The sequence below is a fragment of the Sinocyclocheilus anshuiensis genome, unplaced genomic scaffold (genome assembly GCF_001515605.1).
Source record: "Sinocyclocheilus anshuiensis isolate Anshui unplaced genomic scaffold, SAMN03320099.WGS_v1.1 scaffold4, whole genome shotgun sequence".
NCBI lineage: Eukaryota > Metazoa > Chordata > Actinopteri > Cypriniformes > Cyprinidae > Sinocyclocheilus > Sinocyclocheilus anshuiensis.
Genome location: NW_015554075.1, coordinates 272,618 through 296,237, shown reverse-complemented (window position 1 = coordinate 296,237; position 23,620 = coordinate 272,618). Strand labels below are relative to the sequence as shown.

Genomic DNA, 23,620 nt, shown 5'->3' with positions numbered 1-23,620 from the left:
AACATCCAAATGGTGTTAAACAACAGCTGAAAATGTATACACTGAAGCTCTGAATCCACTTCATCCAACACTTACATCCTGGTTACTCATGTCCCAGTATGGCCGTTCTCCATATGACATCACTTCCCACATGACAATGCCGTAACTCCATACATCAGAGGCGGAGGTGAACTTCCTGTATGTAATGGCTTCTGGAGCGGTCCAGCGAATAGGTATCTTGCCTCCCTGTGATTGATAGGTTCCTGTTATTTCCTTTCAAAAGAGATAGCAAACACATGCATGGAGGTTAATCACACACACGCATGCACACACACACACACATACATGCATGTGCTCGGCACTCAATTTTGGGGTTAGTTTGCTAATTTCTATTACACTTGAAAATATACTAGCACTTCATGTAAACACATGCGGGTTAAATGCTGAAGATAATGGGTTAAAGCTTGTGTTAGGGTTGCAAATGCAAGGCTGCAAACAAATAATATGCGTCAAACTTACCCTAGTAGTGTAAGCAGCATCTGAATCTTCCTCCAAAACTCGAGACATGCCAAAGTCAGACACTTTACACACAAGGTTACTGTTAACCAGGATGTTGCGTGCCGCCAGGTCACGGTGGACATAGCTCATGTCAGATAGATACTTCATTCCTGAAGCGATTCCACGCAGGATGCCCACCAGCTGAATTACAGTAAACCGCCCATCGTTCTTCTACGAAGGAACAAAATTTACAGTTAAATGATGTTTAAGCCAATACAGTACGCAAGAGTACAAAATGACTGCTGGGTCGAAAAGATGTGCTTGAAATACAACAAACAAAACTCGCCCTGAGAAAGGCATCGAGGGATCCGTTCTCCATGTACTCTGTGATGATCATAACTGGCTTACCTGTGCAGAGAGAGATAAAAAAAGAACATGTAAGTGAAAAGTGACAGTAGAGACATTGATAACGTTACAAAATAATTATATTTCATATAAATGCTGTTCTTTTGAATTTTCTATACATCTAAAAATCATGAAAAATAGAATGCATCACTGTTTGCACAAAAATATTAAGCAGCACAACTGTTGCTAAAATATTGAGGACCAAATCAACATATTTGATTGATTTCTGAAGGATCATGTGACACTAAAGACTGGAGTAATGGCTGCTGAAAATTCAGCTTTGCTATTAAAGGAATAAATTACATTCAAATATATATTAAAATAGAAAAATATATATTTTTAAACAAATAAATGCAGCCTTGGTGAGAATAAGAGGTCTTTCAAAAAACATTAAAAAAACACCCAACAAATTTCAAATGCTAGACTATATACATGTTGGAACTTTAACATATGAAAGCATTTGCTTACACTTAAATTTCACTTGAATTTCCAAATTGGAAATCCAACTTCCATTGAACAGAACGAAGCAAGCAGATCCTTTGTAGCTGTATAATAGCACCTGATTGGCTGCAGTTTATCCTATTTAGAACCAATCAGAGTTTGTAGATCTAGGTCCTGAACCAATTATCCGCTTCAATCATCTGTCTTCAAGAGCAAAAACAGTCAAATAGTGACTGAAAACTTTTAAGTGCATTGAAAAATGCAGAGATTTCATGTTGTTTTTTTACCGCATGCACTCAAGGCACTCTGCACACATCAGCACATTTGAATGACATTTCCCAATCAAGCCCTAAAGAGTCCGTCTGCTAGCACCTCCTCTTTTCTCACACTCCCCCCTCTCTTCCTCTTCGCTCCTATTTGCGAGTGGGATTTCTGTGTGGGTTTGTTTACTGAATGCAGCCGTTGCTGGAGGCTATCAGGGCTGGATTCCCACATTACCTGCCAGTCAGTACCAAGACAAGGCAATGCTATGGCAACGCATGCCCCTCTCACGGAGCCGAAAGGAAGGAGCGCAGGGGCTTCACAAAAGAGGACAATGGCACACGCACACACACCTACACACAGCCGCTTACAAACGCAGACGCACATACGCGCTTCACCTCAGAGGAATCATTTCAGTGATCTAGTATTGCCTTCATTATGCAAATACAATCTTGCATTTAATGCCAGCGCATAAAAGATTGCGCCCACTGAGCCTGTCTGTGAATGCTTTCTGCAGAGACGGCTGGCATCCTGCTTCTCTCCCGCTCTCTGAGGCTTAGGGGCATTTTGTCTTTATTTATTTAGGACAATTTCTACATCATTAGTAATTTATTTAACAGGTTTAATTGGCCCGGTTGGAGGCGTAGGCTACGAGAGGGCTGCCATTGTCTGTTTGTCATAACAGTTATCCTGAAGACACTACTTCTGCCATGCTGAGGATTATGGGAGAAGGGCTGCGAATAACAAACAGCACTCCAACGCTTCAAACTAAGCCAGCTATGAGACACCAGTCCTGTTAAAGGAAAAGTTCTGATCACAATGGTTTCATACATTTTCTTAATTGTACCTCATAATTCTAAAAATAATAAAATAAATGAAAAATAAATTAATAAAATAAAACAAAATAGTCCAATTCAGTTTGGTCCAGTTAATGTGCATGCATAGCACAAACAAACTCTATCAAAATGGCAAATGGCTCATGTAAGGTGTACTTCGATTCCTAGGATCACCATTTTTTTTTTTTCATGTATTTTTCCATGAGTGGTCTCCTTATGTCTCTGTCTTTGCTCTCTGTTTCATTCCTGTTCACTTTCTCTCTCTGTAACCCATCTGTTGGCATTGTCTTCACTAATACATCAGAGAGAATGGGGATTTGCCAGGGCTGTCTGGAGAAAAAATGTGACTCGGTGGGATTGTGGGATTGTTACATGTCTGCAGAAGCCCCTGCCTATGAACGCAGCTCTCTTCTATGCAGTCTACCAAAACAAACTCAAAAAACACACACACACATCTTCATCTTTGTGTTTCTCCTGAGCTCCCGAGCTGCCAGAAAAGCACAAGAGCCATCAGCGTCAGAAGACACTAAGGGTATTCTTCAGTCCAGCTGTCAAATGCAAAGCCATCTAATGCAAATCCCAGCTCCACGATCACACACACACAGGCACACACCAGGTCCTCCTCATATTTGTTATGCACGGTGAGGTCTGGCCACAACTACACCCTGGAGGTTTCTTAAACACACATATGAGAGAGTCAACTTCCAATCAATAACAAGTTATTAAAGGGTTTGATGTCAGGTCTGCCAGCTGGCCAAGATTCCGTTCTGGTAATGGGAAGGGTGCATTACAAAAGACAGGGTTGATTTTCATCAAATTAAGGAATGGAGAGTATGTCATTTCTTCAGCGTGGTTCCAAAATGCATTTAAGATGCAAACAGGAGGCAGACATCAACAGTAAAAAAAATTTGAAGCAAAGCGGTCTAATTTTTAATAAAAGGATTTTGATGGCTAAAAGTCAAAGCAAAAGTCAAAAACCTAAAGCAATGAAAACCATCAGCTCTACAGCAGAGCTTCAGTGGGTGGCCAAATAAGCTGGCAACACAGCAAACAATACTTTCCTTAATAAGTATTTTTGTCTTGTTTTCCAGTAAAAATATGTAAACATATTAGGTGCTTGGCATATAACAAAAGAGTTTTTAAAAGTTATTTAAGAAGCAAAACCACATACGACTTTATTACTCGTTATTTATTTTTAAGGTAATAAAAGTATTACTATGAATAATAAAGTCTTGTTTCTTGTTTTAAAGTATAAATCCTACCAATTTATTGAGGTTCATGCTTTAAGTAAGAAATAATAAACAATAAAAAAGAGAATTTAATTTAATTAAACAAAATGTAACAAAAATCATCATGCATCACTTTGTAAAAATACTTTTTATGAAAGATGGCAGTAGACAGTGAAGCACACAGCTTGAATTGTGAGATCAACGAGGTCACGATTTGCAAATGATAAGCAAAACCAGAACAAATCTGTTTGAAAGGATGTGGTCACAGTAAATGAGTAGCAAAAAAAAAAACTCACATTTAGTGACGACTCCCTCCAGTCGGATGATATTGGGGTGGTCGAACTGACCCATGATGCTGGCCTCGCTCAGAAAGTCCCGCCTTTGCTTGTCGGTGTATCCTGCTTTGAGGGTTTTTATGGCTACGCAGATCTCGCGCTTTCCAGGCAATTTGAGACGACCGCTGCACACCTCCCCGAATTCTCCTTTAAACCAAAAAATAATCAGAAATGTCTGTGGTACATAATGACCCATGAGATATCTCTGGATCGGTGGGCTAACATTTCACTGTAACATTTGTGGTCTAGCTACAGTACACTCAGTCTGAGACAGACGGAAAGGAAAACAGCAGGTCGTTTGCTCACCAATGCCGATGACCTTTTCAATCTTGATGCAGGAGGCATCGATTTCTTTAGCGAATTCACGGACTGCTTGGTTGGGGTCCTCATAGGTGAAGGGGTCCACATAGATCCGAACCCCTGTGGAGAGACGGAGAGAGGTGCCTACATGTTAGGAGGTTGAAAGAAGAGGAGGGGAGGATAGTTGGCAGACAGACAATATGATGAATATACAACATCTGTTTTCCATTCTCCTCCCTCTCTTGTTGGCTTGTCTGTCTTCTACCACATTGAGAACATACAAACACCTCTTCTTATTTGAAACTTTAACTTAGATGATACATGCATATTAGAGAATGTGTCATTGTGTATATGTGTTTACATGGCCGCAGCATTACCTGGATGTAAATGCCTCTCCTCATCAGAATCCTGTTTGGCTTTGCTGTATTTGCTTCTCCTGTTAACAGAGAGATGAGAGGGATTTTAAATCACATAAAAGAGAAATCACAAATAAGATCTCTTTTTTTATGTCTCTCTTTTTCTAACAAGAATTAAATTCTTTGAGATTTAACAATGTCAAAAAATGTGATCGTTTTTGGATAACAAAGTGTGCAATTTAAAAGTCAGACGGGTAAATTAACTTTTTTTGCATTAATTTTTGCATTAATTATTTTACTTTTAACTATTATTAAAACACATCCTAACACAGGCTTTTCACCTTCAAGGTTAGTGATGAATGTTTTATATATATATATATATATATATATATATATATATAAATAAATAAATACTGACACTTAAAGGGGGGAAAAATAAATCAGATTAAATATTTTTACAAAACATACAAAAAAAAAAGACTAACTGGCACGCGTGAGACACGGTGGGCATGAAGGAATTTCACCCTCAAGGTTAGTGATGTATGTTTTATATATATATATATATATATATATATATATATATAAATAAATAAATACTGACACTTAAAGGGGGGAAAAATAAATCAGATTAAATATTTTTACAAAACATACAAAAAAAAAAGACTAACTGGCACGCGTGAGACACGGTGGGCATGAAGGAACATGCTGTTCCAAGTCATTGAACCAGGTCAAAGTTTTGAATAACCTTTTAACCTTTTCTTTAAAAGTGGGGCTGTAAAAATCTGTAACGCTAATCAAGCTGCACAGAGAGAGAGTACACCATATCAAAGTAGAAAGAAGGTCTGTTCACGAACCAAGTCCACTGGCCTTTCATCTGAAATCATTTAGAGATTGACAGATAAAGAACAAACAGGAATGAGGTAAAGAGAATGACAGATGAGTAAACACACACTCATCAAGTGGCCAAAACGGCAACAAAATCCCATTTGAAACCACTCCACCCCTTCCCCTAAAAACATCTCGTCTCATCTGTCCACAATGACAAAGGAGTTAGTATGCACCACCTTCAAAGTTACTATTTCACCCAATCACCTGCTGACCCCTTGGGCCAACCACTGACCCCTCGGCATGGGCGCAGGGAGCAGAAGAGAAGCAATGGAACGGATAACAACCCCGCCCAGGACGCTGCCCTAGCCCAAGACTCCCTGCTGGGGATGGGGTCACCTGCCTGTATATAGAGAGTGGGGGCTCGGCTGGGAATGCACAACTGCTGTTATTGTTTTTCTAGTGCGTTCTGGTGTTGACAAAGGCCCCCAAGGTTCGGGGCTAGTGAAGGAAGAAAAGGCTAGAGTGAGGGAGAGGGGCATATCCACAGGTAGAACAGGAGGAAAGGGCCAGGCTTTAACGCCTGAGTGCTTCGCAGAAGCTGGAAATAGCTCTGCCTGCAGGGGGGCATGTCTTCATAGGAGGAGGCCCTGCCATCAGCCCGAACGGTCGGTACACGTTTATTTTAGGAACAAGAAGATTATCAGGTGTACTATCCAAGTACCGAAGCGAAGAACCCAAGGCTTTGTGCGAGGCTGTAACCCCCCTCCTCGCTTCCATGACCGAGCGGTTGGTGTCCCCTCAAGGTAGAGAAGAGTGGGCTAAAGGTGAGAGCCACTTTGGATGTGTAGTCTTGTCTCCCGTTGAAGGGCTCCACTGAAAGTGAAAGTGACGTGACGTGGCCAAGTATGGTGACCCATACTCGGAATTAGTGCTCTGCATTTACCCATCCAAAGTGCACACACACAGCAGTGAACACACACAAACCGTGAACACACACCCGGAGCAGTGGGCAGCCATTTATGCTGCGGCGCCCGGGGAGCAGTTGGGGGTTCGGTGCCTTGCTCAAGGGCACCTCAGTCGTGGTATTGAAGGTGGGAGAGAGCGCTGTACATTCACTCCCCCCACCTACAATCCCTGCCGGTACGAGACTCGAACCCACAACCTTTGGGTTATGAGTCCGACTCTCTAACCATTAGGCCACGACTTCCCCTTGAGGAAGTGCTTAATGGCTGCTTGGCCAAAACAAAAGCCCCATTCTTTAGCTTGGATTGTTATTTTCACCCTGAATGAGGGTGATGCTTCTCTTCGGGGACTTTGAGGATGCGGAGATGATTATCTCAGCTGATAATGATACAATGTCAACCACTGTAAGAATAGACACTCTCACCCTGGTCTTGGGAAACTACGATCAGACACAATAGGAGGAGGCCTTATGAAAGGGAAATGTAGCTGATGATAACCATAGTGGAGTAAGAGCGTAGCTGGCTGAGAGTTTGGCAAGAAAAAGTTGTTTGATTGAGGCAAAGCAACCATGACGTTTTGCCCGTGGGAGTATGACAGCCGCTCTGATTGAGTACACGTATGCGCACATACGCCGTCCTGCCGTGCGTCTCGGCTCTCTTGGGAATGGTACGTGTTCCCAACTGATTTCAACACACACAGCACAGAGACCCGTAGCAGCACAGCGGAGACTAATCAGGCAGAGCTGCCAACGGCCTGTCACAATACTACACCACAGGGAAAAAGAGAGTGAGAGAGCGGGAAAGAGAAGGAGGAAGAGCCGTGAGAACCAGACTGATGGACAGGTAGAGAGAGGGGAAGACAGCAGGAGCACAGCAGATAGAAAGATTGATATAGTATGACAGACAGGGTGAGGGAGAGGTGACGGAGATGCCCACAGGGACAAGGGGAAAGACGGAGGAAAGCTTCCAGATTCAGACAGTATCTGTGAGACGACTGACACCCAGTTGGGCCTGGTGGCTTACCTGCGGCTGATGATGAAGACTCCGATGAAGATGAGCAACAGAATCACACTGCCGATCACAGACACCAACAGCACGGTAGAGTTAGCGCCATCTCCGACGATGGGAGAAGGAACTGAAAGGAAAAACAACATTAAAGTTAATCTCAAATGCGTAATTCTCATTTAAAGTGTCAGATTAAACTTGTCAGCCATTTTGAATTTGTATAGAAGAGCCTTGTTTCATCAGTGAGGAACAAATCCTGTTTTTTTTTTTTTTAAGATGCTGAAATGACCTAGTATCAAAGCTCCAAAACATTCCACTCGTTACAGAGTTTACTTTAAAGGGCTTTTAAAAATACCAGCGACTTTGTAGTGAGCAAACAAAGAAACTATTGTAAAGAAAAGGAAAACATACAAAAAGGCTATAATTATGCTACTTTAGAGAAATAGTTTCTGGATGAATGACTTATCCACCCTAAAACTCAACACAAGTCTCTAATTGTGGGAACAAAGACTTGCCATTGTCGGTTCAGTAACACACACATGGAAACCTACCTGAATTGGTCATGAATTCGAAGGGGGCGCTGAAATCTCCGTAACCAGCGGCAGTACGGGCACGCACATGAAACACGTAAGAGGTTAGCGGGCTCAGGCCTTTGATCTCGGCACTTCGGGACGAAGTCTTCATTATGCGATAGCTGCGCTCGTTTTGATCCTGATTGGATGAGAGGAACAGGAAATGTTGAACCAACTTGTGGAATTGGTCATTAGGATTGTTTTATTTGGAATCAAACCCTGATAAAACAAAACGGAAGAGAGATTTGTTTAATGTCTGACACAGAAACTACAGCCAGGCTTTTGTAGGGAAAACCACAAGCTCATTGTACAAAAACAAGGTTGCCATCTTTGTTTTCGCTCGCTCCCTTGGGTGTAACCTGAATTTGCTTGTTCAAAATTTGCTTGTTTCATCACTAGATCCAAACCACTTAAACGATGTCAAGTTTGAACCAAAACAAGCAAAGTAACTAAGTTTAATTGTTTTTTTTTCCTGATGTCCCCAAATGTTTGGCTTGTAATTGTTGGATCGCGAAACAAAAACTTTTGTGTTTTGGTCTTGTGTGTGTGTCAGTGTGTGTTTGCAATGGAAAACCTCAGAGTGTAAGGAAAAATAATCTGACCACTGCTGCAATCTGTAATCAGTCAGCCAGAGGAAGACGCAGCGGGAGCAGAGAGAGGAGAATGCTGTTATCCTCTCTGTATCCCAACGGCCTGTATGCTTCACCCTAGATCTGTCCATCCACCCCATGCTGTTCTGACCCGCTGGTTCACCACACTCCTGCTGCGAATGTGAGTGAGTCTGGTCTAACCATGAACTAATATGCAGCTCTCTCGTTTTGATATACCTGACATCATACGGCTCATGTTAAGGACTTAAGTGAAGGATTCACCTTGATTGCTACATCTTAATCTGCGGTTTCAAAGAAGTATCTCTCCCATTTGTAGCTCCTGACAAGTAAGTGATGTCACTAGGCCTAATCCTCAACTATATTTTCCAAAATATAACCCTTATCTCATGCTGTCAGGATGAGGAACCTCACAAAAACATGCAAAATTTAATGTTTCCAACCAGCATGGTCCTTCTGGTGAAGCAGGTTGTCCAAGCTGGTTAAGAAGCCTCATGGGGCTGCACACCCATATTCAAAACACAACATATGTTGGTAACCATCTATGCTGGTCTTTTTGACATGGATAATTTCATCAGGGCAAAATTTTGGAAACCGCTTTCCCATGAATCTTCTCACCTTCTCGTAGTACTTGACCTCGTACTCAAGAATGACTCCATTGGGTCTCTCAGGCTGTTGCCATGCCAAAGACACAGCGTGTCTGGTGATGTCCTTGGCCTGGATGGTGGTAACTGGAGAGGGAGCTGGAGGAGGAGAAAAACACAAAGAGAAAAAGCTTAGTATTGCTAGGAGAACCCCGACCGCCCATCTGTTTCAAAGAAACATAAACATGTTAGTGCTATAAAGCAACAAGGAGGTATGATATTGGAGATATTTGTGTTGTCATACTGAGAAAAACTGAAAAACAACTAAACACTGGAAGCTACATGGGTTAGCATCTGAAAAATGCAGTGATTACAGCTTTGTAACTCCCAGAAAAACGTCAAATCACCAGAGTGAAGTGCCCATTATATCATCATCCCGGATTCGTGGTGAGAATCACTCAAGTGCTTCTGATTCTTTTCCTTCTCTCTTAATTCCACTTTGCTACAACAGAAGGTCCATTGATGTTGTCATCTAGGGAGCACATGCTTATCTGTAATCTTTAGGGTTTTATCAATGACTCTCTACAGTTGCCAAAGGGGAAGCCAGACCATGAAACGATCCTAGCTCAATTCCTCAGTGCAGATGAAAATTATAATTATAAACAGATCAGAGTTTCATATTTATATTAGCTTGATTTTTACATTCTCTGACAAAAATCAAGACAACTTGCTGTTATACAGTTCCAAAGGTTTGCTAAGTGTCTGCAAAAGCAACAATAGGTGGTTACTAGGGCAGCTGGTAGGACATTCTGGTGGTGGCTAGAAATAACAAAAATGTTAATACTGATATGGCTTTTAGCAAGCACCAATAGGTGCTTCAGTGCTATAGGGCAATGTCTGCCCAGAGCCCCAATATATGGGGTTATAAAAGCTAAGAACAGACGGTCAGGAGTGAAGGTCTGTTTGAAGAGTGTACATACAGGTGTGATTGCTATTACAATCAGAGTTCACCAAGACAATGATGGTGAGAAAGACTCTTGGAAGACCCCACTCCTGGGGGCCCTACACACAAAATCCCCAAAGCCAGACAAAAAGGCACTTCCTGTCTCACGCTTTCTCAAGAACCCGAAATTAAACACCTTGTAAAAGTTAATAGTCCACTCAGCGCAAACAAATGTGAGCAGCCAACAAATGCACAAATGTGCAATTTGACCCGACATGCGGTTTAATGTCATAAAAATCCATTCTGACAGACACAGACAAGGAGTAATTAGAAATTTCTCTGTGGTGATATAAGACAGAGCACTTTCACAGACGGGAAGCTTATTACCAACTTGATGACTATGTTCTGTATCAGATTGTGGTGACAAATTCAACACATCAGCCTGTGACCAGATCACATGACGACATCAGCCTGGTATTTAATGAAGTCATAATAGTAGGAATTTCATGTTCAACAATAACTTGTCAACATAAACCACACACTTACCCGCTTGGTTGGTGGTAACCGTCACAGACACCGCCTGTTCTGGTCCGGGACTCTGCTTGGTGACCCCATTGACTGCCCAGATCTCAAAGGTGTAGTTGGTGTGAGCCTGCAGGTCATTTATGGATACCCGGGTGGTGCGTAGGCCCAGCTGCTGAGGCGAAAAATGGATGCTGTTGCCGCAAGGCTGACAGCGCTGACCGTCAGAGCTGCACCGCTTGCATATGACGTTGTAAGCGAGGTCCTGCCTGCCACCGGAGGATGCTGGAGCAGTCCACTCCAGATTCACAGAAGTCTCGTTCACATTAGAAATAAGGTGCTGAGGAGCAGATGGGGGCTCTACGAAAAGACAATTTTGGAAAAAGAAACACAGTTTAGAGACACTATGACAAAATATGCACATGATTTATGTTTCATTTCCGCCACAGTGATGTCTGGAAGTTTTGGAACAAAGAAAACAGAATTATGACTGTGGCAGAGATTGATCTCAAAATACACCCTTGGCAAGGGAATCTTCAATGGCAAACAAATACAAACCCACACACACACAAACATACACAAACACACACACACACACACACAAACACCCTTTTATTGCCACTGCAGGCAGATTATGTTACAGCCTATGACGGATACAAGTCTGTCTGTGTGTTTGTGTGTATTTGTGTACATTTGCACAGTTTTTCTCCATGGTGTTTTCGTAAACCAGGCACTGTTGAATTTAAAGATAATTACATTTATGACAAACCAGCACCACAGGTGACGCAGTGCTAGCTGTGCAAAAAGGAAATACACTCAACCCGCGAGAGAGTGAGAGAAAGAAAGAGAGAGAATGATTACATCTCTATAACTGAGCAACTTGCTGATAGGGATCTCATAAATGAAAGTGAAAGTGAAAAGTGAAAGTGACGTGACATGTGGCCAAGTATGGTGACCCATACTCGGAATTAGTGCTCTGCATTTACCCATCCAAAGTGCACACACACACAGCAGTGAACACACACAAACCGTGAACACACACCCGGAGCAGTGGGCAGCCATTTATGCTTCAGCGCCCGGGGAGCAGTTGGGGGTTCGTTGCCTTGCTCAAGGGAACCTCAGTCGTGGTATTGAAGGTGGGAGAGAGCGCTGTACATTCACTCCCCCCACCTACAATCCCTGCCGGTACGAGACTCGAACCCACAACCTTTGGGTTATGAGTCCGACTCGCTAACCATTAGGCCACGACTTCCCCAATGTACATTGCACATTGAGTCGCCCTTGTTGCCATTTCTGGTATAGCAATGACGTTCTCATCATAAATATGGATCTCTAAATCAGCAATCCCAGGTTGACTTTCTCACAAAGCTTGCCCGGCAGAACATTTTATTGCTCAGAGGTTGCTCTTTTATTGCTCAGGAGACTTAATTGAGTTCTCGGTTATGTTATATTCAAGTATGAACTTGAATATAGATGTTTGTCCTAAAATTCCTGAGGAGAAATAAACATAGAAAGAAGTGATAGAATTGTTAACTTCCATTGTAGTGTTTTTATATTATTTGAAAATGAATCTGGATTTTATAGAGCAGATCATTTGTGAAAACTGGATGAGAAATGTTTAAAATCAGATTGAAATCTCAAATCTTGACAGTCTGAGACACTCTTGAGATCTCTATTTAAACTCCAGATTATGTGAGGTTGTTAGAGTCTTTATTATCATGATGAAATCTGAGGAGCAAGAGATATCCATCTTACTTTTCAATGTGGAAGCAAGTTATTTCCTGTGACTGTGCGAGACTTCCGATTCATTAGCTGCAATAGGTAAATAACTAAAAGAATAACAAAGTTCAGTAAACAGTAATACTAATTATGCCACAAACTAGTGTGTTTTTGATTATGATCATTAAAATAATAGTATACTAATTTGCAATAACAAGAAGCATGACAGGCATGACAGACATTTGCATAGGAAACCTTGCACAATCGAATTTTACAAATGCTCTTATGTAAGTCTCCACATGGGTCTCATTTGAATCGAAGTCTTGTTTCCAACTCACACAACTGATAAAGTTATATTTAATTGGCATATTTAGCTGGTACTTTATTAAAAAATTACTCATTTCACTTTTTAAAAGATCTCATTTGAGATTTTTCATTCCTATGGATGGCCTCAAGTACCACACGTCCAACATCAAACTCGAAGAAGTGAGTGAAGAGGACAAACATTCAAACAGGATGTGTCCCATTATCTCTCCTTGAGGTCTCTCACATGGCAAACGCCATTTTAAAATATCTCCATATCCTCCAAATCATTTAAACACTTCAAACACATATCTGACCTAGGTCTGGATTAGATTGAATTCCTCCTGGCTGAGCTTTAAGTGTAAATGGTCTTTAAACTCTGTTTAACCTGTATTAAGTATGTGGCTGCTGTACCCACCCGGCAGAGTGGGGTGAACCGAGCACACTCCCACAGTGGCTCGGTGCCACATGCTCTGTGATTGACAGGAGCTGATTAAGTCGACTGGCTTCGCTGCATTTTAATACAATAAGGTGAGAGCGAGAAGCTCAGCTCAGCAAGCGTAATGGGGTCGTTTCTCTTGCGCCTCTTCGCTGTCTGTCTCCCCACTTTCTCGCATTTCGCCTTTTTTTCCCTCTCTTGCTACCTAGCTCCTTTTTATCTCGTTTTTTTGCGTGTGCCTTTAGCGAATTGGCTGTTGAGTATGTGACAGGTGCTTCTGGGTGAACGGCAGATGGCGATATGAAAGAGAGTTACAATTAAAGAGGAGATAGAAGCGAGAAAGACAATCCGATACGTAAAATGCAAGTCTGGATGCCCGATAGGTGCATAAGAGCCCTTTCCCCCCCACCTGCCGCCCCTGATCATTCAGATCTGGAAAACCTATTAAATCTGACACCGTGAACCCATCTGGTCTGGATACCTCTCTGCTCTTTTCCTAGAGATCTTTAATAAATTTATCACGTAATTCTTTTTTGATCACGCCGGCTTGAGTGTGTGTGTGTGTGTGTGTCTGCAAAAACCTGAGTGATTCGTATGTGAGAAAGAGCATTTCATGAATGACTTGACGTGTGTGTTCGTTTTTTACGATTAACCCTAACGTCTTGGCTCAGAGCTGTGGCGCATCGACTGCTGGCGCTTCAATGCAGGCCTCTATTTAACAAGCAGAACACTGTTATCAAGTCTATGACTCACCTCAGGGTCTGACACATATCTATCTTTACTCATCATGACAGGGCTCCTCCCAACTCACTGCTACACACACACACACACACACACACACATTCAGTCAGTCACCAAAGTTTTTGATTAGGCAACACAGGAATGTCCAGTAATTTGTCAATGTCAAGCACGTTTTTTGTCTTTAACTTTGGTAAGTAGCCTTTAGGAAAACAGCTCCACTGGTGTGTGACGTGAACAGCTGCAGTCTGATATGAAGTGATATGTGCTTCCTCAGTTCAAAATCCCTGACCTGGTCTAATGATTACTCATGTCCAGGGTGGTTTGTTTACGCCTGTGTTTTTAGTTTCACGTAGCTGACTTTTGACTACAAGCATATTCTGGTCCACATTACAGCTTATTCTGGCCAAGAACAGCACACTTAGGAAGAGACCATCTAAAATGTGTTTGAGGTCATTATACATTTTTTTTTTAAAGAAATCAATACTTTTATTTAAAAAATATGCCTTAAGTGACATTTATTAGGTTAACTTTACCAAAAGTTTTATTTTAAATGCTGTTCTATCGTGTTTTCCACAAATACATTATGCAACACAATTGTTTTTAATGTTGATAATAAGAAATATTTTATGAGCACCAAATCAGCATATTACACTGATCTCTGAAGGTCATGTGATACTGAAGACTGGAGTAATTACATTTTAAAATATATTAAAATAGAAAACTAAAAAAAATGCAGCCTTGATGAGCATAAGAGACTTCTTTCAAAAATATTTAAAAAATCGTATCAACCCCAAATGTCTGAATGGTAGTGTAATTTGGACTACAAATGGTCTCAAAGTTGTGCACATGCCCCAAAAACCAGAGGTACACAAAGTGTATATTCATCCATGGAGTCAGTGTGAATCCAGATAAAGTGAGTGAAGGTTAAATACACTTACGTGTGCATGGCATAGAAGCAGGGTCTGTCTCAGACCTGAAGAAGCCTTTGTCACAGGCACAGGAAGTGGATCCCTCCCTAATGGAGTAACTGTGCAGGGGACACTTAGAGCAGCTGTCGTCTGTGGCCAGTGCTCTGTAGTAACCAATCTTACAGGCTGTGAAGAGAAAGAAAGTGAGAGAAAATTGAGACGTTAATGATCATGAACTATTTAACATATACTGCTACAATAGCTCGTCATTTTGAGATCTTGAAACTCGTAGTCTTTCACCTCCAGCTATCATAACGACACTCAGTGTGTGAATGTTTATGTCAGGCCTGTGAAACACTCTGTAAGGGAGTGGTGTGGAATTTCTGAATGACAGACAGCAGAGCACGGATTTATGACACGCTAAGGAAGAGAGGAAGTGATACTAGAGGAATGCACTGTCATTAATCCCAACACCCAAGCCAAGCCCTTTCTCAGCATTTGTTCTCTAGCTCTGTTTTCTCTTTCATTCTCTTTTCAAGTTTGTCCGCTTTCTTTTATTTTGCGCCCATTTTTGTCCTCCCACCAGCTTTATTATTTTCTTCCTTTGTTTGTTTGTCTTTCTACTTCCTTCTTTTTTTCTGTTGCTCCTTCTAATATGCCACACATATACAAACACACAGCATAATTTCCTATTTACGGTGACAGAGACAAAGGAATGCTTTGAGGTCTTTTATTGACTTTTTCTCTACAAAGCCATCGATACCCGCACAAGTACAGATAGCATTTGAACATGAATAAAGCCGCTACTTATGACATTTATCTAAGAGTTTATTGATCTGTAGATAGTTTACAGATGTGTTTCCCTAAAAGGTCCTATCAATATAAACGCTCCATGCGGAATATCACAAATCATAATAATGCTCTTAGTGATAATCATACATGCTCATAGCAAAGCTTTATGGGAAAGAAACACAAGGCTTTTATATGACAAATAGGACAAACAAGCTTTCATGTGTCGAGAGGACGGCCCTTAAAGGGCGGTCACACTGGGCTTTGTGTGCCATTCACTTACATTCATATGAATGCAAACAAATGTGAAGAATATTTGTCTTTCACTGCCTACAAAAGTTTGGGTTAGGTGAACTCTGACCTGCAAGTTCGCAAAGCAAAAGGATCTTAAACCAACAGAAAATTCAAATGTCACAGACTGGCCTCTTGGATGAAAATCAAGCATGGGGGAAACTCTCATTTTAGTGGTTTTGCATCCATAATAATATGAACGTGGGTGACACTCGTTGAGTTGCAGTGTTGTAGAAAAACTTAATTTTAATACTAATTTGTCAATCATTTGAAATACTGTACAGTGAATTTGTAACAATTTGAAAGATAAATATGATATTGATTTTGATATCTGCTAAGCTATGCCATTTAACAGTATTATTATTATTATTATTTTTGATTAGCATTAAGCACTAGAGATGGTAGAAAAAGTAGCAATACTAAATAAATAAATAAATGCTATAAAATAAAATACAATTGTTTTCTCCTATGTAAAATCTAGTGTAACTGCCCTTTTATACTTCTCCTAACCAGTCATAGAGCCACAGTGAAAGATATAGTCCAATCCAAAATATAGATGCATAATACATTCTAATTGTTTGTGATATTTTTGCTTCACACAGCGTTTTTCACTTCAAATGAGGACAGAAAAGTTCCCTGCATTTCACAAATATTAAAGGGTTAGTTCACCCAAAAATGAAAATTAGCCTGTGTTTTACTCACCCTCGAGGCATTCTAGGTGTATATGACTTTCTTCTTTCAGACGAATCCAGTCGGAGTTATATTAAAACTTGTCCTGGCTGTTCTAAGTGTTATTATTGCAGTGGGTGGGTGTTTCTCTTTAACAGTCCAAAACACGTTAAATAAAGTATTATTAAAATAACAATAATTAAATAATTAAAACAAAATAATTAAATAATAAAAATAATTAAAACAAAATAAATCCATGCGTTTTTGTAAGAAAAATATCCATATTTCAAACGTAGTAAACACTTTTCTCTCACTTCTGCTGACTGTCGTATGTGGAAGCCGTTCCGGCGGATGACGTAGGACATATGCGTCGTGAGCGTGCCTCTGAGATAGGCTAGTCTCACGAGTTTGTTAACCAGTCTCCTCTTGGCTTATATCGAAATCCTCCAACATTTTTCTTTACAAATCCTCGGTTTGTACTTCTAATTCATGACCGGCATTTTGTTTTGTTCTCTCGCCACGTTCGTCACTAATCACGCAACACCGACATCCTACGTCATCCGCCGGAACGGCTGTTTCTGCGTATGACAGATAGCGGAAGTGATAGAAAAGTGTTTATTACGTTGGACATATGGATATTTTTCTTACAAAAACATGGATTTGTTATAGGAGGCCTTTATTCACCCCCCAGAGCCGTGTGAGGCATGTTTTATTACGGATGCACACGCTTTATTTAACGTGTTTTGGACTGTTGAACAGAAACACCCGCCCACTGCAATGATAGAGCTTAGAAGTGCCAGGACAATTTTTAATATAACTCCGATTCGATTCATCTGAAAGAAGAAAGTCATATACACCTATGGCTTGAGGGTGAGTAAATAACTGGCTAATTTTCATTTTTGGGTGAACTAACCCTTTAAGGACAGGCAAGATGCCGGTCAGGACCAGTGTTACTTGAAACGTGTAACACATTACAAGTAACACAAGTTACATAATTAGATTACTTTTTTCAAGTAACTAGTAAGTAAGATATTACTTACTTTTTCAAATAAGTAATGCAAGTTATTTTTGTCCCATTTATTCACTGACACCTCTCCTGTCCCCGTGTTGAAAGAAACTAGGAGTGAGATGCAGAGGCATAGACAGTTCCTTCAGGCTAATTTCACTTTTGGTGTGAAAGGGCCTTTACAGTTGCCAAAAATATAACTTTTGGATATTTTGTTTTTAAAAATTAACAAGCAAGCCCAGCTCAGGTGACAAAAAGTAACACAACAGTAATGTATTGCATTACTCTCCATAAAAAGTAACTAAGTAACACAATTAGTTCCTTTTTAATGACGGAACTCAATACCGTAATGGATTAATTTTAAAAGTAACTTTCCACAACATTGGTCAAGAGACACAGTACTTTAAACAAGTGTCCCTCATCACTCTCTGCCTCATTCTCTCTTATTTTCTCTCTTTGCTGGCCAATTCTTTTAATCTCATATAAGTGTTAGGAACCCTGGGGCCGCATTAGCGCTCGCCCTTGGGAATCACCACCTTCCACTTTCCTCCATTTCTCCGTTTCATCTCTCCCTCCATCACAGTCTGCCCAGGGGCCAATCACTCGCAATCAGCCGCAATAGCGCACTTGATCAGAGGAGAGAGTTAACGTACATCTTCTGAGAGGAGATTAACACAGTTTTGTCATCTTCTAAACAAGATCCATAAAACAACATTAGGGGGTGAGGGATGGAAAGACAGAAAGAGCTCAGGGAGAAGAGATGCAGCCCTGGGTCGTGACCTCCACTGGACGGTGTGCATTGTTGCCATGCGTTGGAGGGGAATGATGGGAATTAGAGCTGGAGGTTTCATCTGATCAGCTTTGGTTCATCTTAACACCGGCTGGAGGACAGAGTTAATTGAAGAGGATTCTTGGGAAGCTTAAAACCACTGTAGGAAACCGGAGGTGTGTTTGAGAGATCAAGAGACCTCGAGTGCAGGAGTTTCGGTCTTGTTTATAAGCGAATGCACTCGCTGAGTTGTAGCACTTTTCTCAAGCACTTAGGATATCTAACACCCTCCACCTGCTTAAGAGTCTGAGTGTTTTCTCAGTCCCAGACCCTTACGGAAGACGACCAGCTGTCCCCTCCCTTCCTAAGTCCTCCATCCTAGGTCCCTTATGAGACCCCTAACAGCTCCTGGTTTCAATTCCACACACAGCTCTCATCCCCCCCACAGATCTGACCTTTCCACTCTTTCTCCACGAAGCCTATGACCACTGGGCTGGACAATAGCAGGACAATCACGGTCTCATTGTCCACTCCGGTGGACGATTGAAGAAATTAGCTTACTGCCTGTGACATAATAGGGTCATAATTACCAGTCCATGCCCCAATATTCAGGGTCAGTGCTCTCGTTCTACCGTCCACCGTGAGGACAATGTCCATCTCAATGATGACACCATCTCAGACTGAGCTCTGAATGCTTTCTGTGGGCTTTAGACCTTAAAACAGTCACCTGTTGTCCTGCACAGAAAGACAAAACACAGGGTGGAGTTGAGGACAAAAGCAGATCGGGGCATTGTGTTGGGAAGCGAATGAATTATGGAATTCTACAAGGTATGTGTGGCAGTTTATGAGCATTGAAAGATGTTCCAGGCGGGACAAAAGGACTTCAATTAGATGCATGTAATCTGAGGACGTTCGGTTAGACACGTACAGAGGTCTGATGATACTTGCGTCAACATCGGTGGTTTCTATTCAGACGACTGCAAATAAATAAATAGCGGACAAAGAGGTAAAACTGCAGGGAAAATAAATAGAAATGTGAGGAGAAGTGGAAAGAAAAGAATGAGAGAGGGGGACAGGAAAATGAGAGGGAATGAAGCTTCAGCACTGGGTGGTCTTCAGAGTGTGTGTCCTCTCGGAAATTTAACACTGACTTAACTCTGCCAGGTTATATTTCTCTCCTCACACACACAAGTGAAGTGAGACTCTTTCCGTCTATAGCGCTCTCGGTTTCTGTCCATTTTTTCTCCATCACATCCTTGCTGTTATTAATTTAATTTATGCAAAAAAATTTAAAAACAATTTGTGAATAAAGTTCCAAACTTGTCTTGAAGAGAACAAAATTCACTTGGAAATTGGAGGGAAATAGAAATGGAAAAAATGGGCAACTAGGAATTTATTCAGGAAATGTGCTTTCATAGCGGTTTAAGTGTAGGTCTTAAACAACTAATATTTTTTACACATTTTGGTAAATTACATTTTTGGTTTATATTCAGCATTTTTTATGCATTAAAAATATGTTAAAACCCAGCTAGTGCTGCTCATAAACAATTTCACAAATTAGAAAATGTGAAATTGATTAGAATTTGAGCATATTGGACAATTTGGCTGCTTCTCAGAAGAAGAAGAAAAAATAAAGTCTCTTTCACACACACACACACACACACACACACACATCCACCCACATACAGTACACACACAGACTCACTTGCTGAAGGCAATGAAAGTGAAGTCAAGACCTGTGGGTTTGCGTGAGCTAATGGCTAACATATTTATGACACTTTTATGATCTTGGCTTATCTCTGAAGCCACTGCTCAGGAGGATCAACAGTGGCTAATCCACCTCTCTCTCACACACACACACACACACACACATACTCACACGCATACTCACACACATTCACATTATCTCACTAGTTACCAGGTTCATGTCAGAATATCAGGGACTTTTTTTAATGACATTTATGTAGTTTATAGCCTTTTATGCAGTTATTTGCTTCCTCTTGTCACTTCACAGGCTTACTATTTTACTCTTAACAGAATATAGACTGTTAATTCTTAAATATTATCTATATTATATTCTACAGAATGTATTTTTATTTACATATTCTCATTTAAACAAATGTCGTTCTTATATGGTGTATACACATTTCTTCCACAAAATTCCCCAAGTCTTTTCAAACACTGCTTTCACTCTTATCTGATGCTGTGCCTGAATGAGCTGAGAAAGAAGTACAGCAAAAAACAGAACGAGAAAAAGAAAGACGATTATCATCTCTGCCCTCCAGCACGAACACACCAATTCCCTCACTGATCGGTTCCCGCCTTCTTCTGCTTATTAATTACATCTGCAGTGACTGATATACCTTGATCCACTCACTGCATGCAAACATTCCTCATCGCCGCAGCGTGAGTGTGTGAGATGATGACGTGATTGATGTGGCTCTAACCCCTGAGAAGCTCGTTTGTCACACGCATACTCACACACATTCACATTATCTCACTAGTTACCAGGTTCATGTCAGAATATCAGGGACTTTTTTTAATGACATTTATGTAGTTTATAGCCTTTTATGCAGTTATTTGCTTCCTCTTGTCACTTCACAGGCTTACTATTTTACTCTTAACAGAATATAGACTGTTAATTCTTAAATATTATCTATATTATATTCTACAGAATGTATTTTTATTTACATATTCTCATTTAAACAAATGTCGTTCTTATATGGTGTATACACATTTCTTCCACAAAATTCCCCAAGTCTTTTCAAACACTGCTTTCACTCTTATCTGATGCTGTGCCTGAATGAGCTGAGAAAGAAGTACAGCAAAAAACAGAACGAGAAAAAGAAAGACGATTATCATCTCTGCCCTCCAGCACGAACACACCAATTCCCTCACTGATCGGTTCCCGCCTTCTTCTGCTTATTAATTACATCTGCAGTGACTGATATACCTTGATCCACTCACTGCATGCAAACATTCCTCATCGCCGCAGCGTGAGTGTGTGAGATGATGACGTGATTGATGTGGCTCTAACCCCTGAGAAGCTCGTTTGTCAGCGAGGGGCCAAGCTGCGTCAAAGCTTACTGGCTTTAATCTCTATATATTCGCCTAGGTTTTATTTATCGCTCTTCTGTCTGTCTCTGCTTCGACATACCCTTCCCTTGCCCTCTCTCGCTCTCTGATCCCCACAAACCTGTCAAATGTTTCCTCAAACTTTTCTAAAGACAGTCCCAAGGTCTTACCGAAGTAAGGTATGGAGGTACAGCTAGAGGCGAACGTACACAAAGGATGTGTGTTAACCTTTATGTGCGAGAGCTCCGCTCTGAGGTAAATTATTACGTGGCCATCTGCTGTACAGAAGTGTGTGTGTGTCGCTGTGTTTTATATAGAGAGCTGCGTAAAGCTTTGAAGGAAAGACAGAAGGGGGCAAAGCAACTTCAGATAACAACTCTAGGGTAGGTCTTTCTGAATCACATCAAGATCCCAGCCAGTGGTTTGTATCTTATAGACAGGAACTCCACCTACACACACACTCACGGCATTTCAGGAAGTTCTTTATGAAGGGTTGGCTCAGGCAGGTGACAAGAAAACACTTTTTTTCTCCGCTCAGTCCTAGGTGGGGGTAGGGACAGTGCAGCAGCAGGGATGTGGAGGTGAAGTCTCTCTGAAATGCAGCTCATTGTCTTGTCTACTGTCCTTTGAGGGGAACGGGCAGCTGAGAGAGGCAGGGGGCCAAACGTCTCACATTCCTAACAATTCCTGCATAGCAAACAAGGAGGAGCTGCCTTGCAATGTGTGTGTATGCGAAGGCAAGATTCATCTGACAGATGCAAATTCAGTCATTACTCATCCTTCTGTCGCTAATACATATAGGGTTAGATATCTACAAACGTTATGTAGCAAAATGAGGTACAGACCACAATTTAAGCAATTAAGCTTCAGACAAGCTTAATTTTTTTATTCAGACAAAGCTACTGTATCAAACATCCTCAAAAGACTATGAATATAATGTACTAGTGGTATGAACTAATTTTATTTAATTGTTGTTTTTAACATTTCATGGTATTTTGTAAATTTGGTGTACATTGTAAATACCATAGTACTGGAACTTATGTGCCATGATATTTGCATACAGTATTATTTTAGTATTATGTATAATATGTATTAGAATTTTTTTAATTAGCTTCAGTAATTTTATGCATTTTTTAATTTGTATTACTAAATTGAATAAAAATTACTATATTAATTTAGTTGCAATGCAACAATTCTATTCTATTTTTGTTTAAGGTGTTTGCGTTTAAGTTTTTCATCTAATATTAATATTTTACTTTATTTCAGTTTTAATTCAATAAGCTACAACTACAAATCTTTTTATAATTAACAATAACAACTGTTTGCATTGTACTTCAACCCTAAAAAAGGACTATTTTACAGTGATGCCATCGAATGGTAATACTATGGTACATTAAAATAGACTATGGTACTGATATGGAATTTACATGATAATCTGTGGTATTTGGCACTATGGGAGTAGCATAGTACTTTTCTTTAAGAGCATAGCATATCAAGATACTTCCAAAAGTATGGTACTACTAAGGTAAAACCTCAAAAACCATGGTAGTATCATTTTACATCCCAGGTCCAAAAATTATTTTCTCTTCACTTATTACATTCTCCTTGACTTTATTCAGGTTTCTTTCACTCTCACTCTCACTCTTTTTTCTTCACTTTCACTTTTTTCTCTGTTTGTGTCTTTTTCCACTACTCACTCGTGGTCATAATTGCCTTGCTTCAGAGAGCGCAGAATCATTGTCCCCTCGTTGCAAAGCCAACAATTTTCCCCTTACTGCAAATGCTCTGGCCTGCAATTGCTTTTCTGGCACTCCATAAACCACCCCCTTCAGCCCTGTCTGTCTCTTTCAACACATCTCAGAGGCAGGATTACTCTTACAATCATTAGCAAATAGCACTCGCTTCAAGCAGGCTTGGCAATGGGCTCTCTCTGGACTGCTATATTAAATTCTGCAGAAGGGGTCGGGGCGGTGCATTCGGCGTGAACCCTGGCTAATGGTGCTCTCTTAAAGAGCTGATGCTGCCGAGAACGGGTCGTGTCCTGTCCAATTGATTTGTTCAGCGGCCAGAACGCAGAGACTGCAAAGGGCTACTCTCAACTGGGTCTCAGCCAGTAGCGGCGGGACATGCTTTAACAGCTCATGGTGAAGACAAAAAAAATTTATTCTCCAAGATAAACCCCTTAAGAAATGTATGTTTTAAAATAGAAACTACGGTTTAACTGTGGTGCTCATGTGGAAAATGCAA

General features: G+C 40.8%; 1 protein-coding gene across 4 annotated transcripts in view; it reads right to left on the bottom strand.

Moving 5' to 3' along the window:
- Window positions 1-23,620, bottom strand: part of LOC107668967 (ephrin type-A receptor 4-like) — a 40,840-nt gene that overhangs the window by 3,554 nt on the left and 13,666 nt on the right. Inside the window, exons 4-14 of one of the 4 annotated variants that reach the window (XM_016461046.1) lie at window positions 14,805-14,960; window positions 10,689-11,024; window positions 9,234-9,358; window positions 7,987-8,146; window positions 7,454-7,565; window positions 4,662-4,720; window positions 4,291-4,428; window positions 3,946-4,131; window positions 824-885; window positions 499-708; window positions 76-252 (exon numbers count right to left, since the gene is read on the bottom strand). In XM_016461046.1, coding sequence (XP_016316532.1) covers window positions 76-252; window positions 499-708; window positions 824-885; window positions 3,946-4,131; window positions 4,291-4,428; window positions 4,662-4,720; window positions 7,454-7,565; window positions 7,987-8,146; window positions 9,234-9,358; window positions 10,689-11,024; window positions 14,805-14,960 — 1,721 coding nt within the window. The remainder of the gene's footprint in view (window positions 1-75; window positions 253-498; window positions 709-823; window positions 886-3,945; window positions 4,132-4,290; window positions 4,429-4,661; window positions 4,721-7,453; window positions 7,566-7,986; window positions 8,147-9,233; window positions 9,359-10,688; window positions 11,025-14,804; window positions 14,961-23,620) is intronic. The other 3 variants (XM_016461048.1, XM_016461047.1, XM_016461049.1) reach the window with 3 other exon arrangements.